Below are 22268 nucleotides of genomic sequence, written 5' to 3' on the forward strand. Positions count from 1 at the left end.
AGCACCTCAGTCAACACCTGTTACCTAGGAGACCTTCACCAGATATTTGTCAAATAAATATTAAGTGGATGAATGCATTCTGAACTTTAAGACCATCTCTCTAAATCTTCAAGACGTCTATCTTTCTGAGCTAAGAAAAACCATCACCCTGGACCCATGTTTTTAACTTGATGAGATGCTGTATATACATAATAAGGCCCTCCACAAGTCACTTCAGTCGTATCCGACTCTGTGAGACCCCATAGATGGCAGCCCACCAGGCTCCCCAGTCTCTGGGACTCTCCAGGCAAGAACACTGGAGTGGGTTGCCATTTCCTTCTCCAATGAATGAAAGTGAAAAGTGAAAGTGAAGTCGCTCAGCCGTGTCCAACCCTCAGTGACCCCATGGACTGCAGCCTTCCAGGTTCCTCCGTCCATGGGATTTTCCAGGCAAGAGTACTGGAGTGGGATGCCATTGCCTTCTCCGTCCACAAGGCAGATGGTGTTTTTTTTCTGGTGCTTCCCCAGTGACCTATAAGTTACCCATTCAGAGGTGGTGGTTTTGTGTATCATTAGAGAGTTTCCTTCTTTTTGTGACACTGCCACCCATTTCCAATCTTCACTAAGTCATTTGTTCTCTCAGAGTTTGTTTCTTTGTTTGCTTCATGTTTTCCTCTGAGGCTGTGTCAACACACAAAGCTGAGGGATGTTTTGGCAGGAGATAAACAAGTGCATATGCTCGTGGGTGGCAGTGTCTCAAATGAGAAGGGTTCCCATTCTTTGTCACACCTTAGTTTCTACTTTGGTTCAAGATGTTGAAGTGGAAATTTTTAGGCAGAAATATCCTGATTGACTGGCCACGTATGGAGGCTTTAAATTTACACAGTTATCTATGGAGCTCTTTCTGTACATACAAGGCTCTCTGCTGGGCAGTATGGGGAAATTTTAACCCATGAAACTCTTGCTTTCAAGAAACACAAATAGTTAAAATACATGATGGGGTGTGGGAGTGACGCCATGAGAGTGATCAAAGGAAAACTTGCTTTTATTCCCCCTTAAGCTGTTGTTTTATGTCATTCACAAATAAATTAGGGGAGTTTAACTTGGCCCAGAGGATTCAGAGATCATCAGTGCTTATTTAGTATATCATTTTTTTCAAAGTTCAGTGATGACGATTTTTTTAAAGACTAAATTTACTGTCACTTCCCCGCCCCCCCCCATGTAGGTTAAACCAGGTTACATTAACTACTAAAGCCTCTCTTGATAACTGGATTCTCTGGGAATTTCCCCAGGCCGCTCCATGTTGCCCCCATATTTAAAGGGAACATGCCTGAAGAGAGTGATATCTATCTAATACCTTGCTTTTGCCTTCATTGAGAAACGTGTACTGAATGCTAAGTGTCATGCCAAGCCTTTTTAAAGGTTTTATTTACCTTGTACCCTACTGTGCCATCTCTCAGCAACCCAAGCCAAGGTTTTACTTATTGTATGATGACGTGTCATTGAATCCATTTAATTTAAACGCAATATTAGTCGGTCAGAGGCTTGCCATTCCTCATTGTAAACACATGGGGGCACCAGATTGATGGGAAAAGTTGTCCTTTAGACATTGATGTGAGAAGAGATCAATAGTCAATAACAAGTATTAGTAATATAGAATGAGCAAATAAAAGTCAATCTAGTGAATACCAATTTGTCCCTGCCTTACTTTATCCTTTTCAGTCTTAAGCAGTTCAGTTCAGTTCAGTTCAGTTCAGTCACTCAGTCATGTCTGACTCTTTGCGACCCCGTGAATCGCAGCACGCCAGGCCTCCCTGTCAATCATCAACTCCCGGAGTTCACTCAAACTCATGTCCATTGAGTCAGTGATGCCATCCAGCCATCTCATCCTCTGTTGTCCCCTTCTCCTGCCTTCAATCTTTCCCAGCATTAGGGTCTTTTCGAAGGAGTCAGTTCTTTGCATCAGGTGGTCAAAGTATTGGAGTTTCAGTTTCAGCATCAGTCCTTCCAAAGAATATTCAGGACTGATTTCCTTTAGGATGGACTGGTTGGATCTCCTTGCTGTCCGAGGGACTCTCAAGAGTCTTCTCCAACACCACAGTTCAAAAGCATCAATTCTTCGGTGCTCAGCCTTCTTTAGAGTCCAACTCTCACGTCCATACACTACCACTGGAAAAATCATAGCCTTGACTAGACGGACCTTTGTTGGCAAATGTCTCTGCTTTTTAATATGCTGTCTAGGTTGGTCATAACTTTCCTTCCAAAGAGTAAGCATCTTTTAATTTCATGGCTTCAGTCATCATCTGCAGTGATTTTGGAGCCCAAAAAAATAAAGTCTGTCACTGTTTCCACTGTTTCCCCATCTATTTGTTGTGAAATGATGGGACCAGATGCCATGATCCTAGTTTTTTGAATGTTGAGCTTTAAGCCAGCTTTTTCACTCTCCTCTTTCACTTTTATCAAGAGGCTCTTTAGTTCTTCACTTTCTGCTATAAGGTTGGTGTCATCTGCATATCTGAGGTTATTGATATTTCTCCTGGCAATCTTGATTCCAGCTTGTGTTTCATCCAGCTCAGCATGTCTCATGATGTACTCTGCATATAAGTTAAATAAGCAGGGTGACAACATGCAGCCTTGATGTACTCCTTTTCCTATTTGGAACATCTGTTGTTCCATGTCCAGTTCTAACTGTTGCTTCCTGACCTGCATACAAATTTCTCAGGAGGCAGCTCAGGTGGTCTGTTATTCCCCTTTCTTTCAGAATTTTCCATAGCTTGTTGTGATCCACACAGTCAGAATTCCATGTCATCAGGGATGCAATCAGTAGTGGCCCTAGCTCAGATGGTAAAGCGTCTGCCTGCAATGAGAGAGACCCGGATTCGATCCCTGGGTTGGGACGACCCCCTGGAGAAGGGAATGGCAATCCACTCCAGCACTCTTGCCTGGAAAATCCCATGGACAGAGGAGCCTGATAGGCTACAGTCCATGGGGTCGCAAAGAGTCGGACACGACTGAGCGACTTCACTTTCACTTTCACTTAGTGCAGTTTACACTGTTTTTATCTTTTCAAGTCATGGAAATTCCTTTTATTACAAAATTTTCAAACGTGTGCAGAAAAAATAGCAAAATAAAGCCCTCAGTGCGCATCACTCAGCCTCCTGATTCACAGCATGAGGGCCACGTGCTTGCTCGCCACCTTGTACCCTGCTCCCTGGACCTCAACATCCATGCATTGTTTCAGAGTGAACCCTCCCTCACCAGTGAACACTTCAATACATCATGTCTAAGAGCTGAAGACTCTTTATCTTCTGAATAACCACAATACATCCCAACTGATAATCATTTCCTCTATATCATCAAATAGCCAAACTTCAGATTTTCCTGATAGTATTATCATTTTGTCTACATTTCATTTACAGTTTGATAGCATGAAGAGATTTCCACTGCCCAAATGTCACACCAGTTTTAAATCTGAGAAAGAAATTATCTTTGAAATTTTATTTTTGATTGATATAAAACATGGGAGGTCTAGTTTGGAAAGGAAAGTGAAAGTGAAGTCGCTCAGTTGTGTCCGACTCTTTGCCACCCCATGGACTGTAGCCTCCCAGGCTCCTCCCTCCTTGGGATTCTCCAGGCAAGAGTACTGGAGTGGGTTGCCATTTCCTTCTCCAGGGGACCTTCCCAACCCAGGGATCGAACCCTGGTCTCCTGCATTCCAGGCAGCCACTTTAACCTCTGAGCCACCAGGGAAGTTTGGAAAGGAACTGCAGTTCAAAACAGTTGCCGCAAAACCTTTTAAAAAGAGGTGGTATTTCCATGTGCAAATCTAGGGTTTTCATCTGTTCATATTTGTACTACGTTTTGTGTTGGGCCCATTTGCAAATGAAAGGTAAACAGTCAACTCCACTTTTCTTCTGTGTTCCAGAATGGATTGTCTCCACTGCACATGGCTACACAGGGGGATCATTTAAACTGCGTCCAGCTTCTCCTCCAGCATAATGTGCCTGTGGATGACGTCACCAATGACTACCTGACCGCCCTGCACGTAGCTGCCCACTGTGGCCATTACAAAGTCGCCAAGGTTCTCTTGGACAAGAAAGCTAATCCCAACGCCAAAGCCCTGGTGAGTGGCTCAGCTCACAAGTCCAGCCTGTGTTGTCTTGCTGATCACATGCTACCCCTACACGCAAAGGGACTCCATGAAAATGGAAGGTCTAGTTTAGTAAAGTATATACTTCTGGTCAACCTTCAATAGCCTTCTTGTAAATTTATAAACCCTTTTATTTCCAACATAACCAAGGCTGGTGAGGCTGATTTAAATCATTAGCCTCTTTATAGTCACATTTGTGATTCTCTTATGTAAATAAACCCAAAGACTGTACAAGTGCAAAAAAACTGAGTTGGTCAACTTATCTTCTGGTAGGTAAAGTGATAACTCTGTGAATTACAAGTTTTTTTCTGAGATCTAAAAATATGAGGCAAAATGATAAAAACAAAAACAAAAAAAAACCTTGAACATGAGAAGTCTAGGAACTTGTGAGTGGAAACCTGCTGCTGCTACTAAGTCGCTTCAGTCGTATCTGACTCTGTGCGACCCTGTAGACAGCAGCCCATCAACCAGGCTCCACCATTCCTGGGATTCTCCAGGCAAGAACACTGGAGTGGGTTGCCATTGCCTTCTCCAATGCATGGAAATCTGATGTGATGTTAACCATGTAAGGTAATGAAACATCACCTGTCATCTCCTTTTCATTGAGATGCAAATCAAAATTTTGGTCTAGTTTTGTAGTCTTAACTCCTAGAATGACTTGCTGTTTTAACCTTGAGCCTTACTATATAGTTTGGTTTTCACAATGATATGGTATTTGTTGTCTTTAGAAAAATAAATGTCCCAATTTAGAAAGCTGTTTAAATTTAGTTCAGAAGAAACACTCATGTTTAGGAAAAAAATATGTCACCAAATGTTAGGGAAAACCTATGTGTTTACTAGCAATTTTGCGGTCAGGGCTGTCATCTGATCAACTATTTTAGGAAGGGGCTCTGCTGCCTTGCAGCTCATCACCTGTGACAGTCTGTGGGCTCTGAGATTTGGAGTGGCCAGGAAAGAATGGGCAGGAAGGAGCCCTTCAGATCCTGGGCAGCTCCTTGGCCTTCGCAATTCTAAAGGCTTTTCCTGGAGCAGCATTTTAGGAGCTGCTGACTGGCCCAGCATATCAGACATATCTTTGAATTCTGAGAAGGGAGGAAAAGAAATGAGCAGCCATGACTCATTTTTCCATACAAGAAAAGAAGCCTTACAACAAGGTGTGGGCTCTGACCCTCATTTTCCTCTGACTCTGAAGATTTCACAACAGAAGGAGGTTATGGAGGTTGTAGCCTGTCATCCTAGGATGGACTATGGCCTGGTAAGTGGTCTCAAAACCCCCACAGAAGCACCTGCAGCTTTCATGGTGGATCCTGAGGGTCTGCAGTTCTCTGTGGTGACAAAAATATGCCCCATGGTCTCACTTAGCAAGTAATACAGCTAGGTAGGTAATTTGTAAAAAAACAAGTTCCTTTATTTGATTAAATATTAAACCAAATGTTCTAACTAATGTTGAATTGTTTAACTTTTTGCTCCCTTGGACAAATTTTTGGCCCAGATGTTTTTAGTGTGTGTTTTTGAGGTGAAGGAGGGACATATTTGGGAGAGTAAATTCCAGAGTCAAAGAATCTAAAAGGATGGATGAGCGGCTCCCCTGGTGGTCCAGTGGTTAAGACTTCACCTTCCAAAGTGGGGGATGCAGGTTCGATCCCTGCTCATGGAGCTAGGATCCCACATCCTTGCAGCCAGAAAACCAAAGCATAAAGCGGAAGCAATATTGTAACAAATTCAGTAAAGACTTTTTTTAAAAAATGGTTCACATCTAAAAAGTCTCTAAAAAATTTCAAAAGATGCATGACCGTTTTGCCTTAACTACTAGGAACCTATGACCAAAATTTGCTTCCTGTTCATGATTATCAGGGCAGTTGGGTTCCTGGGAGCAGGTAGACTACCTGTGCTTCCAGAAAAGAACCTATATTCAATTTAACCTCCCATTGTTTCTGCTCATTTTCAAATGTTTACAGATATCACTTTTGCAGAGATATTTTACTGTGCATAGGAAGTGGAGCTCAATGGAATGTAATCAAATAGGTCTGTGTCTTTTTCCTTTGCAGAATGGCTTTACCCCTCTTCACATTGCCTGCAAGAAGAATCGAATTAAAGTGATGGAACTCCTTCTGAAACATGGTGCATCCATCCAAGCAGTAACCGAGGTGAGGAGAGGAGGATTTCTGGGGTCCCCCATGTATAGCCTCAGCAGCCAGAGTCCCAGTACCCTTCCTGACAACCAGCTAGTTGTACTGTATGTGGTTGTCAGAGCACTTTCTGAACCCTTCCCGAAGGGGCTGCCAGTTCTTAGGGGAGCAGACAGGAGTGTGGGAGGAGAGTGCAAATACTCAGCACAACGCCATAACCAGAAGCATAACCCACACACATGCATCATGCTGGCAGGGTGCCATCACTCCAAGTGTAATTTACGTGCATTAATGCACTTTACTGCAGTGCTTCTCAAACCCTGTGTAGGCGTGGATTTGCTCCGCCATGAGGCATTTGGCTGTCTGGAAAAATTTCTCGTTGTCACAACTGGATGGTGCTACTGGCATCTAGTGGCGAGAGGCCAGAGTTGCAACTGAATATTTTACAGTGCACAGCCCAGCCTCCAACAATAAAGGATTATCTGGCTCAGAATGTCACATGTGCCACGGTTGGGAAACCCTGCATGACATAAGCTCTGTGTGGTGATGAAGGATTGCTCTCTGGAAAAACTCAGAATTAATGAAACATACAGTTGCTGAAGTTAGTAAAAGGGTAGCTCTAGGTTTCTTTCATATAAACCAACACAGAACTCAGAGAAGCCATCTACTGGGATCAGGGCTAAGCCTGCAACAAGGGAAACTGAGTCTGGCATCTACCCTCCAGACTAACCCATCCCCGACCCACCTGTATCACTCTGGTCCCATTGGATTTTAGCCATTGGCCTTCCCTAGACTGGACTCCCTTTGTTCACCCTGCATCTCTGCACCCTCCATGTATCGCCTGCCTCCAGGATAGGCATGCATGTCTTTGAGGACCAGATCTGGGGCCACCTTCTCCAGGAGTCCTCCCCTAACCCTTGATCTGGTCCCAGAGCTTCTCCTGGGGACCATCACCACATCCTAGGTGTATTTCCATCAAAGCGCTTGTCCAGCTGGCTCACTTATGACCCATAGCACTCCCCGCCCCCTGCCACCCCAAAACTGCAGGCCCCAGCAAGGCAGGCCTGACTCTTACTGGTCTTAAGGTACCCACAGCACAGTAGATTCCATAGTAGATCATCCAATAAAGGCTTGTTGAATGCATCATTAAAGACTCTAGCATGTGAAGCAAGTGTAGACACTAAGGTCTAATCCAGTCATTGTTGCTTTGCCTCAGTTTCTCATCCACAAGTGAATTATTTACCTTGATTTCTAACCTTCACAACTTGAAAATACTAAATGATGGAAAATATTAGTACTGATTTGTTCTTGTATGAGTCTTCTGGCTCCCTGGTAGGCACCCAGTTATTCCAGTTAGTGAAGAGTAAGTTTATTCTCAGTGCATGGCAGCCCTTTCTAAAGATCAAAATGGACTCTGAAATAAAAGGAGATTTCTGACTGGTGTCTGAGTAAGTGTCCAGAGATGCCAGCCTGTGGCGGTAAGTTCCACTGTCAGCTCTGCTACTCCCTGAGGGCTTGAAAAGGCGGTGCCGAAAATGTCCTAATTAGACTTTGCCCGCAGGAGGGAAAAAGCCCCGAATTAAAACACAGTTCTCCTTCCTCTCCATTTCCTCAGCTCCCACTGCTTGAAGTCTGGCAACTAGAATTCTGTCCTCTGTCTCCCTTTCATTGTATAGAATTCCTTACACATCTTTTTGGACATTACTCAAATTTTGGTTGAAATTAGTTGTCTTCTTCTCTCTCAGCTTTTCTGGCCATATTAAATTTTTTTTTCAAGTTATGATGTTCATGGTGTAAGTGAAATTAATTCCTGTATAGTGGAGTCATTTTATACAAGAAGAACCAGTGTTTTGAGGTGTGTGTGTGTAAGTAGGACTTTGAAGCACACACGAAAAATGAAGGTCTAATCTAGTGACCATTGTTCTATTTGCCTTAATTATATCCCTTGATAATACTCAGAAAGTTACAGATTTTAATGATTGAGACCTGATCTGCTCATTTCTTAGAGGGATGGCTTTGTGCTCCCACCTGCTGTTTCATGTATAATACAATCAGTTATTCTGAGTACATGAGAATCCTTCTTAAAGGCCAGAATAGGATCTGAAAAAAAAAGTTGGCTTTTTGCTACTGTGTATGTAATCCCACACATGCATACAAACACACACACATAGCCATATGGATAAGGAAGATTTAATAAAGGGGAAAACCTTCAAAGTATTTCTGTCTAAAGTTTCTTCATAGAGCTATATAAGACGTGTGAAATAAGTCTCTAATGGTGATGATGTAGGCCTTTCATAATCACGGAACCTGCTTCAGGGAAATGATGACTATTGCTGCATTTGACGTATAGAATCTAAGACGTGATGGTGACGTCTAGATGTTTTCTGATCTGATCAGTAAATTGGTTTTCTTAATATGAAAGGATGGATGGATAAAGTTGCAGACAGACAGATAAGCAGGAAGACAAATCGTTTTGAAAATAAGCCAACAATCTGACATTTCCCTTTTCTCCCCCAGTCGGGCCTTACCCCAATCCATGTTGCTGCCTTCATGGGGCATGTAAATATCGTGTCACAACTAATGCATCATGGAGCCTCACCAAACACCACTAACGTGGTAAGTACCCTGTGAACAAAGTAGGTCCAATTGTGAGTATTTTTGAAACTGGGAGAGATTACTCTCAACCTACTTATTTTTGTTGTAAGTAAATTAATTACTTGACTACTTAAAAGGGCAGAATTTTGAGAATACCTGTGGTTTCCTTGACTTCAAAGGCAAGATCCATTCAGTCAGTAACTGGTCACAAGTTGCTAAGACTTAGGGGCTGTTTAGCTTACTACTGAATATTATACTTCATGATATTAAAACTTAAAAAAATAAATAAATAAAACTTAAAGAAATAAAGTTTTCTGGAAAGGGAGAGTTTTCTTTTTCAATAGAAGCGTTAAGAAGCGTTAAGAAGTTCCATGCATTGACGGACCTAGAGATTATCATACTAAGTGAAGTACGTCAGAAAGAGGCAAATACCATATGATTTCACTTACATGTGCAATCTAAAATATGACACAAATGAGCCTATCTATGAAGCAGAAACAGACTCACAGACACAGAGAACAGACTTGTCTTTGCCAAGGGGGAGCAGGATTGGGAGGGAAGGCTTGGGAGTTTGGAATTAGGAAATAAAAGCTATTTATATAAAATGGATAAACAAGGTCATACATACAGTGCAGGGAATTATATTCAATATCCTGTGATAAGCCATAATGAAAAGAATATGAAAAAAAATATATATATATGTATAACTGAGTCAGTCATACTTGGCCGTACAGCAGAAATTAACACAACATTCTAAATCAACTATACTCCAGTAAAATTAAAACAGATAAGTATTGCATGTGAGAAAGTAGTTCTAACACTCTTCTTATTCTGATTTCAAGTAACTTTGAAGTAATTTCTCTTTAGTGTGCTTGATTTTGGGTCACAAACCCATGGAACATAGTAAATGTCAAAGGAGTAGCTTATCACTCTCAATCTGCATGTGGCCCTTGACCTTGTTTCTAGGCTTTTCAGTTTAGCATCCTAATAATATTGGCACCCCAGACACAAGCAGAAGGACGTTAGTTGGATTCATGGGCACTAAAGAAATAAAAGTGAAACAAACGACATGCTGGCACAGAAAGGGTGAACCCTAAGACCCTGTGCCTCTGCCCTGAAGGCAGACGTCCTGTGAGGCTCTGTGTCTTCCAGCAGCTGGGCTCAGCACGCACGTCCACAAGACAGAAACAGACCAGATCTCAGCTGAATGCAGTCTTCCCTGGTACTTATGCCAGGGAGAGAGTGTTTTCCCTTACAAAGAGAACACTGGGTAACATGGTCAGCGCCATCCTCAGAACCTTTCCAGTAATAATAACAGCAGCAACTTCCATGTGAACCTTATCTCTGCATATCCTTCCACGGAGATGAATATCCTACATAGCAAAGCAAAATTTATAAAAGCAGTTTAAAGGTGGGCATCACTTCTGTGTGGAAGAGTATATTTGATTTTAACATTTTTAACATTTTGATTCCATGTGTGTTTTCTATGTTGTTTCATTTTTAAAAATGAGATCATCTGGATAAAAGTCTACTCGGTGAAAAGCAGCAGAGGTGGGGGAAGTCCAGTGACAAAGCAAAGAACGCCTTGGGATAATGCTCAAAGAACAGGATAAGGACCTGCTGAGATACAGCTGGGAATGCAAACCCAGGACATGTCGAATCTGGCCTTGGGTTCATTTTGTGTTGCTTATGCAGCACTTCTTGTTTTGTTCTAACTCTGATTTTTTGCCCAGCACTCAGGAAATGTACACAGATATCCCACACTGCTACTATTTTTGAAAAACAGAAAGGTGTGGCATGATACAACTAGCGTCCTGAATATTTACTGCCGCAGTCTGCCCATGCCAAGTAGGGGTGCCTCCCTCCAAGAGCACTCTCCACCTGCCCTCTTTGCTCATCCACTCTCCTTCTTGGTCCTGTGGCGACTGCCTTTGAACCCCCAGTGACGCAGCATTGTAGATTATTGAGCGTCCAGTCCTGCCGTGCTGCGTGGGCTTCACGCTGACGTTTTCCGTCATGGGCCAGGCTCCTGGGCAATTCTTGGGCATTTCATTTCCTTTCTTCCCTAGTTTCAGTAAGGAAGTGCTTGGGACTACTTTTTATTTAAACAAAAACCTCCATCACAAACTTTATGTAAAGAAAATATGCCAGTCTTCAGAGCTGTCTTTAACTCACTTTGACTCCTGTTCCCCAGAGAGGAGAGACAGCCCTACACATGGCCGCTCGGTCCGGCCAGGCCGAAGTCGTGCGGTATCTGGTGCAAGATGGAGCTCAGGTAGAAGCTAAAGCTAAGGTATGTGCCGTGCGTGCCTTGTGTGCTACCAAGAGAAGAAATGATTTTAATAAAACCTTTAAACATATGCATGCTCTCTTCCAGGATCACTCTTCTCGAGTAATGACCATCACCAATGACAATAGTCTCTACCCCAGGGATATTGAAAACATCCCTTCGCGGCCCATGTCCACTCAATTATTTAACAAAATGAAATAAAACAAGAGCTTTGTGCCAGAAAGAACTCTGTGTCCTTGGCACATTGCTCATCCCTAACAGCTTAGAAACCAAGGCTAGAATTGGCCCAGAGTTGTTTGCACTCTGTGAAGAAGGGCTCGTGCACAAAGTTTCTAGCACAGGCGTAGTTTGGAAGCACAATTGAGTTCTTTTGGTTGACTTAGATGTCAGCTGTCACAGCCACAAAAGGGAAAGGGGAGTTTTAACTTTTTCTCCAGGGCTTCCCTGGTGGCTCAGTGGTAAAGAATCCACTTGCCAATGCAGGAGACTCAGGTTTGATCCTTAGGTCAGGAAGACCCCTTGGAGAAGGAAATGGCAACCCTTTCCAGTATTCTTGCCTGGGAAATCCCATGGACACAGGAGCCTGGTGGGCTACAGTCCATGGGGTTGCTAAGAGTTGGACATGACTTACCGATTAAACGGCGGCAGCAGCAACCTTTTCTCCACAAGTTGTTGAACCATAAACTCTGAGACTTGGTCAGAGTTGTTCACGGAACATGGAGTATAGAAGAATGTCAGGACTGAGTTTGAATGCGTCATTCTCTGCCTGGCATTTACTCACTAGAAGAAACTCGCTGTCACTGTCTGGCTGCGCAGTTGGTCCGATTATCAAATGGCAATTTTGGTCAGGAATCATAGATATATAAATACCTAAGGCATTTAATTTTAGCCCTTCAATATACAAATGGACATTTATTTCTCATTTATGTATTTACTTTGCAGTTTCTAGTTTAGGGTTAAATGGAGAGGAAACTGAAGCATTTGTGAAGCAGTCTGAGTGTAGAACATTTCTTGACTTTTAACATTTTCCTCTAGTTTATCCAGTTCTCTTGCGTGCATGCAAGCTAAGTTGCTTCAGTCATGTCCAGCTCTTCACAACCCTATGGACTGTAGCCTGCTAGGCTCCTCTGTTCTTGGGATTCTCCAGGCAAGAATACTGGAGTGGGTTGCCGTGCCTTCTTCTAGGGGATCTCCCCAACCCAGGGATCCAACCCGTGTCTCTTTCATCTCCTGCATTTTCTGGTGTGTTTCTTTACCACTAGTGCCACCTGGGAAGCCCATTCAGCTTTCCTACCCATATCTAATTTGACCATAATTGGTATTTATCACCTTCTACCAATGCTCTCCAAGGCTTATACCTTAGTATTCTTAGGGGAAAATAAAGCCTTTCCTTTCATACTTCTATTTTACCTGTTAAGTGTTATGTTTTTTATAATTTATATATTTTTATATTTATAAAATATATTTTAATATTTAAAAACATTTATAAAATATAAAGATAGTTATGTTTTTAACTATATAAATACATAGTTATATATATTTGTAACATGCAGTGGTCTTTGTAAACATGCAGTCCACATGTGGGTACAAAGACAGGGTGATGTTCTAGGCAGCAAACCATAACCTTGAGTGTCCAGTGTACTGTGGTGCCAGTTGGTAGATTTTACAGAGGACCTAGAAACAGAGCTTAGCAAACTTTTTCTGTAAAGCATCTAACCGTAAATATTTTAGGCTTCTCAGTATACACAGTCTCTGTCACAGCCACTCACCTCTGTTGTTACAGAACAAAAGCAGTGGTAGACAGTACATAATTTAATGCATCAGCAGATGGACAGGATTGTGTTTCAATAAAGCTTTATTTATAAACACAAGTGGCAGCTGGATTTGGCCCCTAGATTTTACTGTTCTGACCCCTGATCTAAAGGATGGTGGTTAATCTGCTAAATCAGTTAAGTAGAATGGTTAAGAGAGGCTGTACTCTACCGTTATAGGAAACCTCACATTTTTGAGTGTTGTTACATATGAAGCATGTCGTCTAGGAAACGGTTTAACCCACAAACTGAAATTGACCAGAAGATTTTTAGTTATTTCATTAAAGAGACAGTATGCATCAGCCAGACTGCCTGGCTTTGAATCTTTGTGCATCATTTACTAGCCGTGTAACACTGGGTGAGTTAACATTTCTGTGCCCCATTCCCTCCTCTAGTTTCCTCATATACAAAATGGGAATAATGACAGTTGTAATTGATAGAGTAGCTGTGATGATGAATGAATTAATGCAAGTGGAGTACTAGTGCAGAACCTGGGGCATGCACACGCTCAGTTGATGTTTAACAGTGGTCGTGGCAGTAGTAGAGTTATATGAGAGTTTTTGTTTTAGCAGTTATCTCTTTCTGTTTTCAGTGTTTCTCTTCTTCCTGTGGCATCTCCACTAACTTCTCACGCTTCCTCCTAGTTACATAGACCCTCTTGCTCTGACCTTTACCCTCCTTTTACTTACCTTTGCAAAGCAGTGTCCTGTGCTCCAGCCTCAACTGTCTACTTGCCCTACCCAAAGTATTGACCTGGACTTGCTCACATTCTAGTAGGGGATTTCTCTCCAGAGAGCATCTTTGGGCAAACGAGGAAAAGATGTACCTCCAGTGTAAGGATAAGGCCCTCAGGGTGCAGGACTTATGAGTGCCTCATGTCCTTAGGTGAACTGTAATAGGGGGCCCTCCATTCCAGGCAGATCCAGCTTATGCCAGGATGACAACTCGGCAAGCAGAGGGAAAAATGGTTATCAGCCCTCATCAGACCTCTTAGCTGGGAGCCTTCCTCAACCATCCTGTACTGCCCCCATCTCCCCACTTTTGATTGTGGGAAGGCAGTCCCACCAATAGAATAATTCATTCTATATGAGTACGTGATAACTGGTGGAGGTTATCCCTCCCAGGTATTGCAATTTTCCCAGGATACATTCCCTTATGTCCCCTCTCCCACCAAAAAAGAATCATTAGAGGTGAAAAAATTGATGAAGTATAACAGGGATGAGTGAGTGGGGATAATCTCTTAAAAGAAATGCCTTTCACAATTCTCATTCTAATAGGTTACTCAAAGGGTATTTAAGGTGCTTAAATTCACCATCACCACCTTTCTGAAACTTAAAGAAAAAGAGAGATGAGGTTCTTTTTAGTATTGTGTCAAAGAGTTGAATGTAGCCTCTCATACCAAGCAGCGAAGTTTGCTGTATTTTTCATGACGATTGTTTTCTCAGTTCATCAGACCTGCATTCTTACCTTGCCCTTTAGGATGACCAAACCCCACTCCACATTTCTGCCCGACTGGGGAAAGCGGATATAGTACAGCAGTTGTTGCAGCAAGGAGCATCTCCAAATGCAGCGACAACTTCGGGGTACACCCCACTGCACCTTGCAGCACGAGAGGGACACGAAGACGTCGCAGCTTTCCTTTTGGATCACGGCGCATCTTTAGCTATAACAACAAAGGTATGAAAGTCAGCCTTAGAATCCTGCTGTGGCCCCCAGATACCTTCTCTTTACAGTTGCCTGCACAGTAATAGTAGAAAAGCTATTAATTATTTCTATTATTATTAGAAAAGCTATTAGAAAAGTAATAGGTAGAAAAGCTATGTACAACAGCATATATGCTTGGATCCCGGGATTAACAGGACCAGCAAAGCCCTGGGGTGGGGCGGGGTAGCTGGTTGTGTGTGTATATACCTTACATTTTATTATCTTCTAATGAAACTTTATTGATGTCCACAGTCAGATATTTCTTGCAAATTATTGGATAGCTTTAAATGGTGGTTTAAAAACACAGCCACAGGTTTCTCTTGCTGAGGCCAGGTAGACAGACCACATTATCCAAGCCACTTGGTTGATGGCTTCTATAGTACTTTCAAAGCAGGATGTAGATTTTTCTTGGTTTGCTGTTATTGCTGCTTTGTTGTTGTTGCTGTCTTTTCTGATTTATGTTTTTTAAAAATCTCAACTCTGATGCCTTGCAGTAATAACTGCCCCCACCCCCCGACACACACACAGTTGCTTTTTAAGTGCAGAATGCAAAATTTAGAGTTTTTCTTTGATCCTATGTAAACCTAGCAATGTGATAGCAAGATGACCTGGCCCATGGCATGTCTCAGAAAGCTAGAAACTGATGTTATACTCTCTTATTGGAAGGCAAAGAAGAAGCATTAATGTGTGATCAATGCTGAAGATAATTACAGTAATTGCAAATACTTGGAAAATTATCTGAACAAACTATGACTTCGTCAAAATTCACCCCCTGTGATTCTTTAGACTCTTCAGTAGAGCTGCAAGTTCCTGGATCTTACTTAACATGTGAGAAAAAAGAGTAATGAGTGATGGCATTTTGAGTGCTCCAGCCCTTCCACCATGCCAGCTGCCCCTGTCTCTATGGCTATAGTCCCATGAGGTCAAATATGTTGATAACCCTCTAGTCCCTGCCTTGTGCTTGGAGCCCTAGTGGTGCATAGTAACTAACTGGCTGATACCCAGATCCTTGTGGGAACTGGAAGGGAGAGGAGCTACTCAACTCTCGGCATCCAACTCACATATTTACTGGATAGAACCATGTGTTATGTTTCAGTTCACCTGCAGTAGCTGAGGTATGAGAACCTTTGACTCCTACACACAAGGACCGGGTCATATCTTCAGACATGTATTAATATATACATGCAGAAACAGAGAAAAGGGTGAAGAGAGGCTCTTTTCTGGTGATATGATATTATGGGAGGTTCAGACTTGCCCTGGATTTTTCCAAGCCCTCCAAATCTAAACTGGGCTTGGACCCTGCAACCTCTTCTTCCCACAAGGTGAAATCCCCAAATGGCCCTTGAATAAGCCCCAGCTCCGTCTTTCCAAATTCATCCTTGTCAGATACCTGAGGAGTGTGCCAAGATTAGTATCTCGTTGTGGCTGAGCCAGCAGAGAGAGAAAGATTAAATATCCTGCTCATCTTCGTTGAAAAGGAGACTCTTTCACTGTTGTCTACCAGTCCTGATCCTTAAATATAGGCTGCACTGCTCTTCACCATTAGAATAACGCATCAGTTCCAGAAAAGTGATGCCTTTGTATCACCTCTATTGTTACTGTTTTTATATTTCTCTTATGCTTATGGTATTATTTTTATGGTACTCTTTTCAGAAAGGATTTACTCCCCTTCATGTGGCAGCAAAATATGGGAAGCTTGAAGTAGCCAATCTCCTGCTACAGAAAAGTGCGTCTCCAGATGCTGCTGGGAAGGTATGAGGTCATCGGCCAACATCCAACAGGCCACCCCCGTGATAACCACACAAGCACTTGCTAATATTCACTGACAGCCACCTAAATTGTTAACTAATCCACGTTTAAGCCTCTTAGGATGAAGATCACTTCAGAAATAGGAGGTCCACGTATTGTTGAAACTGGAATGTAAATTACACTTTGTGCTGTATCCAGTCTAATCCCGTCTCCTAAATCTAGGCCTCTGGCGTTGTCACTTTGACCCTTGTTGTTGTTTCTGCACGTGTTTTCAGAGCGGGCTAACTCCACTGCATGTGGCTGCGCATTACGATAATCAGAAAGTGGCTCTTCTGCTTCTGGACCAAGGAGCCTCACCCCACGCGGCTGCAAAGGTACCTGTCATTCAGCAGCATGAGGAGACCGAGGAACCGTGTCCTCCAGTCTCTTTATGTGTATTTACTTTGGGTTCATGTGGAGCACCCCCTGGTTTAGGCACCACTTAAAGATTATGGAAATATAAGCGGCCTTAGGAAATCCGTGCCTTCAGCTATTTAGTCAACTCCTGTGGTAGATGCTCAATAAATATTCACTTGTCCACTGATATTCCTTGAAAATCTAGGACATTCTGGAGCCTGGGGGAAATTCAGGAAAAAAAGTTGAAGTCCTCTTTAGCCAGATTAAAAACAGAAATGCAGCTTGAGGGAGTAAGAAAATTCTCATTTGTCAAAGTTTTAAAATATGTGTTATATTTTCTGGCCATAAAACATTGCCTTTGAGTGGTTTATGTGTGTTTAATAAGTTGGGAGGTTTTGCTTATGTCTTGTTATTACTGCTAAGGAGAATCTTTATTCTTTTCTCAATTGATTTTATTGAAATATGGTTGATTTACAATGTTTGTGTTAATTTCTGCTGTGCAGCAAAGTGATTCAGTTATATAGATGTGTACATTCTTTCTCATATTCTTTTCCATTATAGTTCATCACAGGATATTGAAAATAGAACCCTATGTTATACAGTTAGAGAATCTTTATTCTTAATGTTAGGTCATTTTTTACCAGTAGACAACAGCGATTTCTCATAAAAGAGATACTTAGAATGAATGGCTTTCTTATGACTCTGGTATGCTAATTTGAGAGGCAAATCATAAAGAGTTTGTTTAAAGATAGGTTAATACAGTTTGAGGGCAGGAGGAGAAGGGGACGACAGAGAATGAGATGGCTGGATGGCATCACCAACTCAATGGACGTGAGTCTGAGTGAACTCCGGGAGATGGTGATGGACAGGGAGGCCTGGCGTGCTGCGGTTCATGGGGTCACAAAGAGTCGGACACGACTGAGCAACTGACCTGAAATGAATATAGTTGCTGTTCTGTTGCTCAGTCGTGTCTGACTCTTTGCCACCCAGGGACTGCAGCGCCAGGCTTCCCTCTCCTTCACCTTTTCCCAGAGCTTGCTCAAACTCGCGTCCATTGAGTTAGAGATGCTATCCATCCATCGTGGCCTCTGTCGTCCCCTTCTTCTCCTGCCTTCAATCTTTCCCAGCATCAGGGTCTTTTCTAATGAGTCAGTTCTTCACAGTGGATGGCCAAAGTACTGCAGCTTTGGCTTCAGCATCAGTCCTTCCAATGAATATTCTCTTCAGAACTTCTTTTCTTGTAATTCTCAGCCACCTCTTGCCCCATCCTCTTCAGAATTGTACCCAGTGAACTCTACAATTCAAAATCAAGCCCCCAAACTTCTTTTCATTTGAGTGACTTTTTCCCATAATTTCCAACTCTGATGTTCTATCATAAAGCCATGAAAAGCAGCATTACTCACAGTAGCCAAAAGGTAGAAGCATCCAAGTCTCTATGGTAGGATAAATGGTTAAACAAAATGTATATACATGCAATGGAATGTTATTCAGAGTTAAGAAGGAAGGGAATTCTGACACATGCTGCAACATGAATGAACCTCAGAGATACTGTTGTTTAGCCACTAAATCATGCCTTGACTCTTTGCAACCCCATGGACTGTAGTCCACCGGGCTCCTCTGCCCATGGTATTTCCTAGGTAAGAATACTGGAGTGGGTTGCCATTTCCTCCTCTAGGGTATCTTCCCCACCCAGGGATTGAACCCACATCTCCTGCATTGGCAGGCGGATTCTTTACTGGTGGGCCCACAGGGAAGCTTCAGAGATATGCTGAGTGAAATAAGCCAGACACAGCAAAGGACAAACACGATGATTTCATGTCAAAATGGAAAGTCGAATGCTGGTTGCCAGGGGCTGAGTAGAGGGAGGACTGGGGAGTTAGTGTTTAGTGGGTGGAGTTTCAGTTTAGAGATGGACAGTGATAGTGGAGAACGATGTGAATGTTCTTAGTGCTGTTGACTGTACACTTGAAAACAGTTACAATGGTAAGTGTTATGTATATTTTACCACAATTTTTAAAAACTTACAATGAAATTTGATAGCTATCTATTTCACTTGTTTATTTCCATATGGTTTTGAACCTGGGCCATTTTTCTTTTAAATACCCTCAGGTTTGTCGTAGGCAGCCAGTAAATAATTAATAAGTGAGCTATTCATTCTCCACATGAAAGCAATAATTTTGTCACAACTAGTGCTAAGCAGTTTAGAATTGACAGAAGGCATAAGTAATAACTAAAGCAAAATGAGTCCCGTCCATCTTTCCATCCACAAGTAACTCTTAAACAGGTCAATAGTTGATATATTTCATTTCCAGTTGATTTCCAGCTTTGTGTCTGTCCAACAAGACTTCATGTTTCCCTATCTGCACAATATCTTTAACGAAGAGTAGAAAAACAGTTCTTTAATTCCTTCTAACAGCCCTTTCGGAAAAGGCAATGGCACCCCACTCCAGTACTCTTGCCTGGAAGATCCCATGGGTGGAGGAGCCTGATGGGCTGCAGTCCATGGGGCCGCTAAGAGTCAGACACAACTAGGCAATTTCACTTTCACTTTTCACTTTCATGCATTGGAGAAGGAAATGGCAACCCACTCCAGTGTTCTTGCCTGGAAAATCCTAGGGACGGGGGAGCCTGGTGGGCTGCCATCAATGGGGTCGCAGAGAGTCAGACACTACTGAAGCGACTTAGCAGCAACAGCAACAGTCCTTTAGCCTTAGGCATATCTTTTATAGTCAACTGAGCACAGGCTTTCCCAATAGGACATTCATTCTCTTTCCCATAGCCATGAGAGCCTCTGAAATGCCATCTCTTTTGCTTGTCCAACCATCCCTACTTTCTGAGACAGTGATCCTGTTCTGAAGGTTTTTCTAGACTTTGATCCTGAGTAAAAGCTAGTTCTATCAGTTAGGATTTGGTTCACTTGCTAGGAAAAAAGACCTAGCTACAGTGGTTTAAACTGATGAGGTTCTACTTTTCTTTTGTCATATACAGTCTGGAGGGAGGCAATTATTGATGCTGGTTCAGAGTTTTCAGAGGGTTGAAGATTCTTTAGTTTGATTCTTTTTTTTGGTCTGTCTTCCAGATATTGCCACTTGTGCTGCCAGGTCCCCTTTTCAAGCAAAAGGCCATAAAGACAGATAACAGGGCATTCTCAGTAGCTCCACATTTCTCCTTACGTTTCATTGGCTACTTCTTTCTGCAAGGGAAGCTGGGAAATGTAGTTTTCAGCTGGATGCACAGCAAAGGTTATTTTATTAAGGAAGGAGGGAGAGTGGATATAGGGGAGGTAAATAGCCTCCATTCGGGAGGCTACAGCATTTCTGAATTTAAGCATTGCTGAGGAGGGAGGGACAAAACTCATCAGAGCCAGTCATGCAGATGGATATGACAGTGGTGACTTCCATGAAACTTCCACAGCTTACATCCTTGGTTTTCAGAGAATATGATGTGTTCTTTTTGCCCTTTCTTTTGTAGAATTGCTGACATATTTTCTTAGTCATACATGTCCTGGAAACACAATGTGACTTTAGGTAATGGAGGACAAACGGGGTTGCTGAAAAACTAGTTTGCTTCCTCTAATCCATTTTATCCAGATCTATTTCCTGAGGCAGGACGTTGTGCTGGAAAGAGGGTTGGGTTGAGTTCAGGTGTAACCTGGACACAGATTGTGGAAGGTCTAGTGAGCTGTAACTTACTATTGGTGAGATTTCTCTTTCATAAAATGTGCAGTATAACTACTGACATGGATCAGTAGAGGTTGTGAAAATTTGAGAGGGATAGATAAAGTATAGTGCTAAACCCACTCTAGTACGCATGCCTGGAAAATCCTCATGGACAGAGTCCATGGAGTTGCAAAGAGTCCATCATGACTGAAGTGACTACGCAGCAGCAATGCTAAATATGTTACTTCGCTTATAATTTATATTTACATTTGCTCTTGTTTTTATCATGAAATGCAAAAGGACACATGGCATGCACTTTGTCCTCTGCATCGAGAAGGAAAAAGTATTAAGATTATTCTTTAGTTCAATCTCCCACTGTTCCATATCTTTTCTGATAAATGTATTTGTCTCCTTTGGTATGGCAAATAAGAATCCTTTGGTTCTAGAAATTAGAAAGAGCTTAAGGAATTTAGAAATTTTTATTATAGATCCCAAGATTAATTACTCATTTATCATTTGAAATATTTCTTAAGTCTTTCTGAGATGAACTATCCATTCTAAAATAATACCCTGAATTGTTTTTCCCTTGCTTTATACTTTTGTTTGTATCTCCGATAAGGAGCTCAGGATAAACCCCTCAGTAATAATGAATAACTTGTCTAGAATTGGTGTATATTACAGAGACACCAGAGCCTCTCTGTTTTATTTAAGAGCGTATGATTTTTTTTTTTTTTTTTGGTGGAGTTAAAAGTAATCAAGAGGATTGTCACAATCGCCAGTAGAGGTGAAGCAGTTACTGAACTTGAAGGTTATGTCAGTAGCAAAAACAAAAAGAAATAAAATGCATGGTTGGAAGCTGGACTCTGACTTTATCTGTGCTTACCACTCTAGGTAGCTGCTGTTAGAGTCTTGACTAATCAAGTTTCCTAGCACTGCTTTGCAAATCTTACCTTTTCTTCAGGGATAGCTGCTGCTGCTAAGTCACGTCAGTTGTGTCCAATTCTGTGCGACCCCATAGACGGCAGCCCACCAGGCTCTGCCGTCCCTGGGAGGATAGTAAAACAGCTCACCCCTCCCTGTCACTCAGTGTAGAGTTGGGCTCAATTCAGAGCTCTGCGTTTGGCTCTGAAGACGATCTCTTTAGGGTGTGTCTGAGCAGAAGGCCAAATGCTTCTCAGGTCAGCTGGAGTTTCCAGATGGCAGCAGGTCAAAACTAAAAATAGGGATATAAGATCTTCTACCCTGACCCATCCATCCCGCTTGGCAGAGGCTGGTTTCAGAAGAGTCTGGAAGTGGCATTTCCACTTCCCAGTTGACATAGGTTGATATCCAACAGCCTAGATCTTCTGCAGTTGATTATTGAAAGAATGTTTGTCAAGTGAAAAATGCTGTCACACTAGAAGAAACCAATGACATAAATGTGAGGGTTAATTATAGTAGACTAGCCAAAAAGTGATCCAGCAGCTCCCACTGCCCTCTGAGTTGTTTCTGAACCGTCCATGTGGCTTGGAAAGATTGTAACTGATCTGTTGGCCAGGTTTGGATCATATTCTCAAATAGAAATTCTCTTTGTATTGTATAAGTTCCAATTACTCTTTTTTTTTTCCCCTTGTTTTCTTTCTCTAAATCCTCTTGTCCAAACCAAAAAAAAAAAATTCTAATTTTACATTGGCATGTTTTATATAATCAGATTCAGGCCTGTGTCAAAATGTAATCTGTCTCTCTTCAATGACTGAGAGGCAGGAGCATTCCATAGGCTGGGGACCTTTCTTTATTAGGACAGAGGACTCTGAGGGCTGTTGAGGC

General features: G+C 42.2%; 1 protein-coding gene across 1 annotated transcript in view; it reads left to right on the forward strand.

The window, feature by feature from the left end:
• Positions 1-22268, forward strand: part of ANK3 (ankyrin 3) — a 375510-nt gene that overhangs the window by 193582 nt on the left and 159660 nt on the right. Inside the window, exons 10-16 of the mRNA XM_068982038.1 lie at positions 3905-4102; positions 6178-6276; positions 8776-8874; positions 11048-11146; positions 14434-14631; positions 16312-16410; positions 16683-16781. Coding sequence (XP_068838139.1) covers positions 3905-4102; positions 6178-6276; positions 8776-8874; positions 11048-11146; positions 14434-14631; positions 16312-16410; positions 16683-16781 — 891 coding nt within the window. The remainder of the gene's footprint in view (positions 1-3904; positions 4103-6177; positions 6277-8775; positions 8875-11047; positions 11147-14433; positions 14632-16311; positions 16411-16682; positions 16782-22268) is intronic.

This window comes from Capricornis sumatraensis, chromosome 10 (assembly GCF_032405125.1).
Source record: "Capricornis sumatraensis isolate serow.1 chromosome 10, serow.2, whole genome shotgun sequence".
Classification (NCBI taxonomy): Eukaryota; Metazoa; Chordata; class Mammalia; order Artiodactyla; family Bovidae; genus Capricornis; species Capricornis sumatraensis.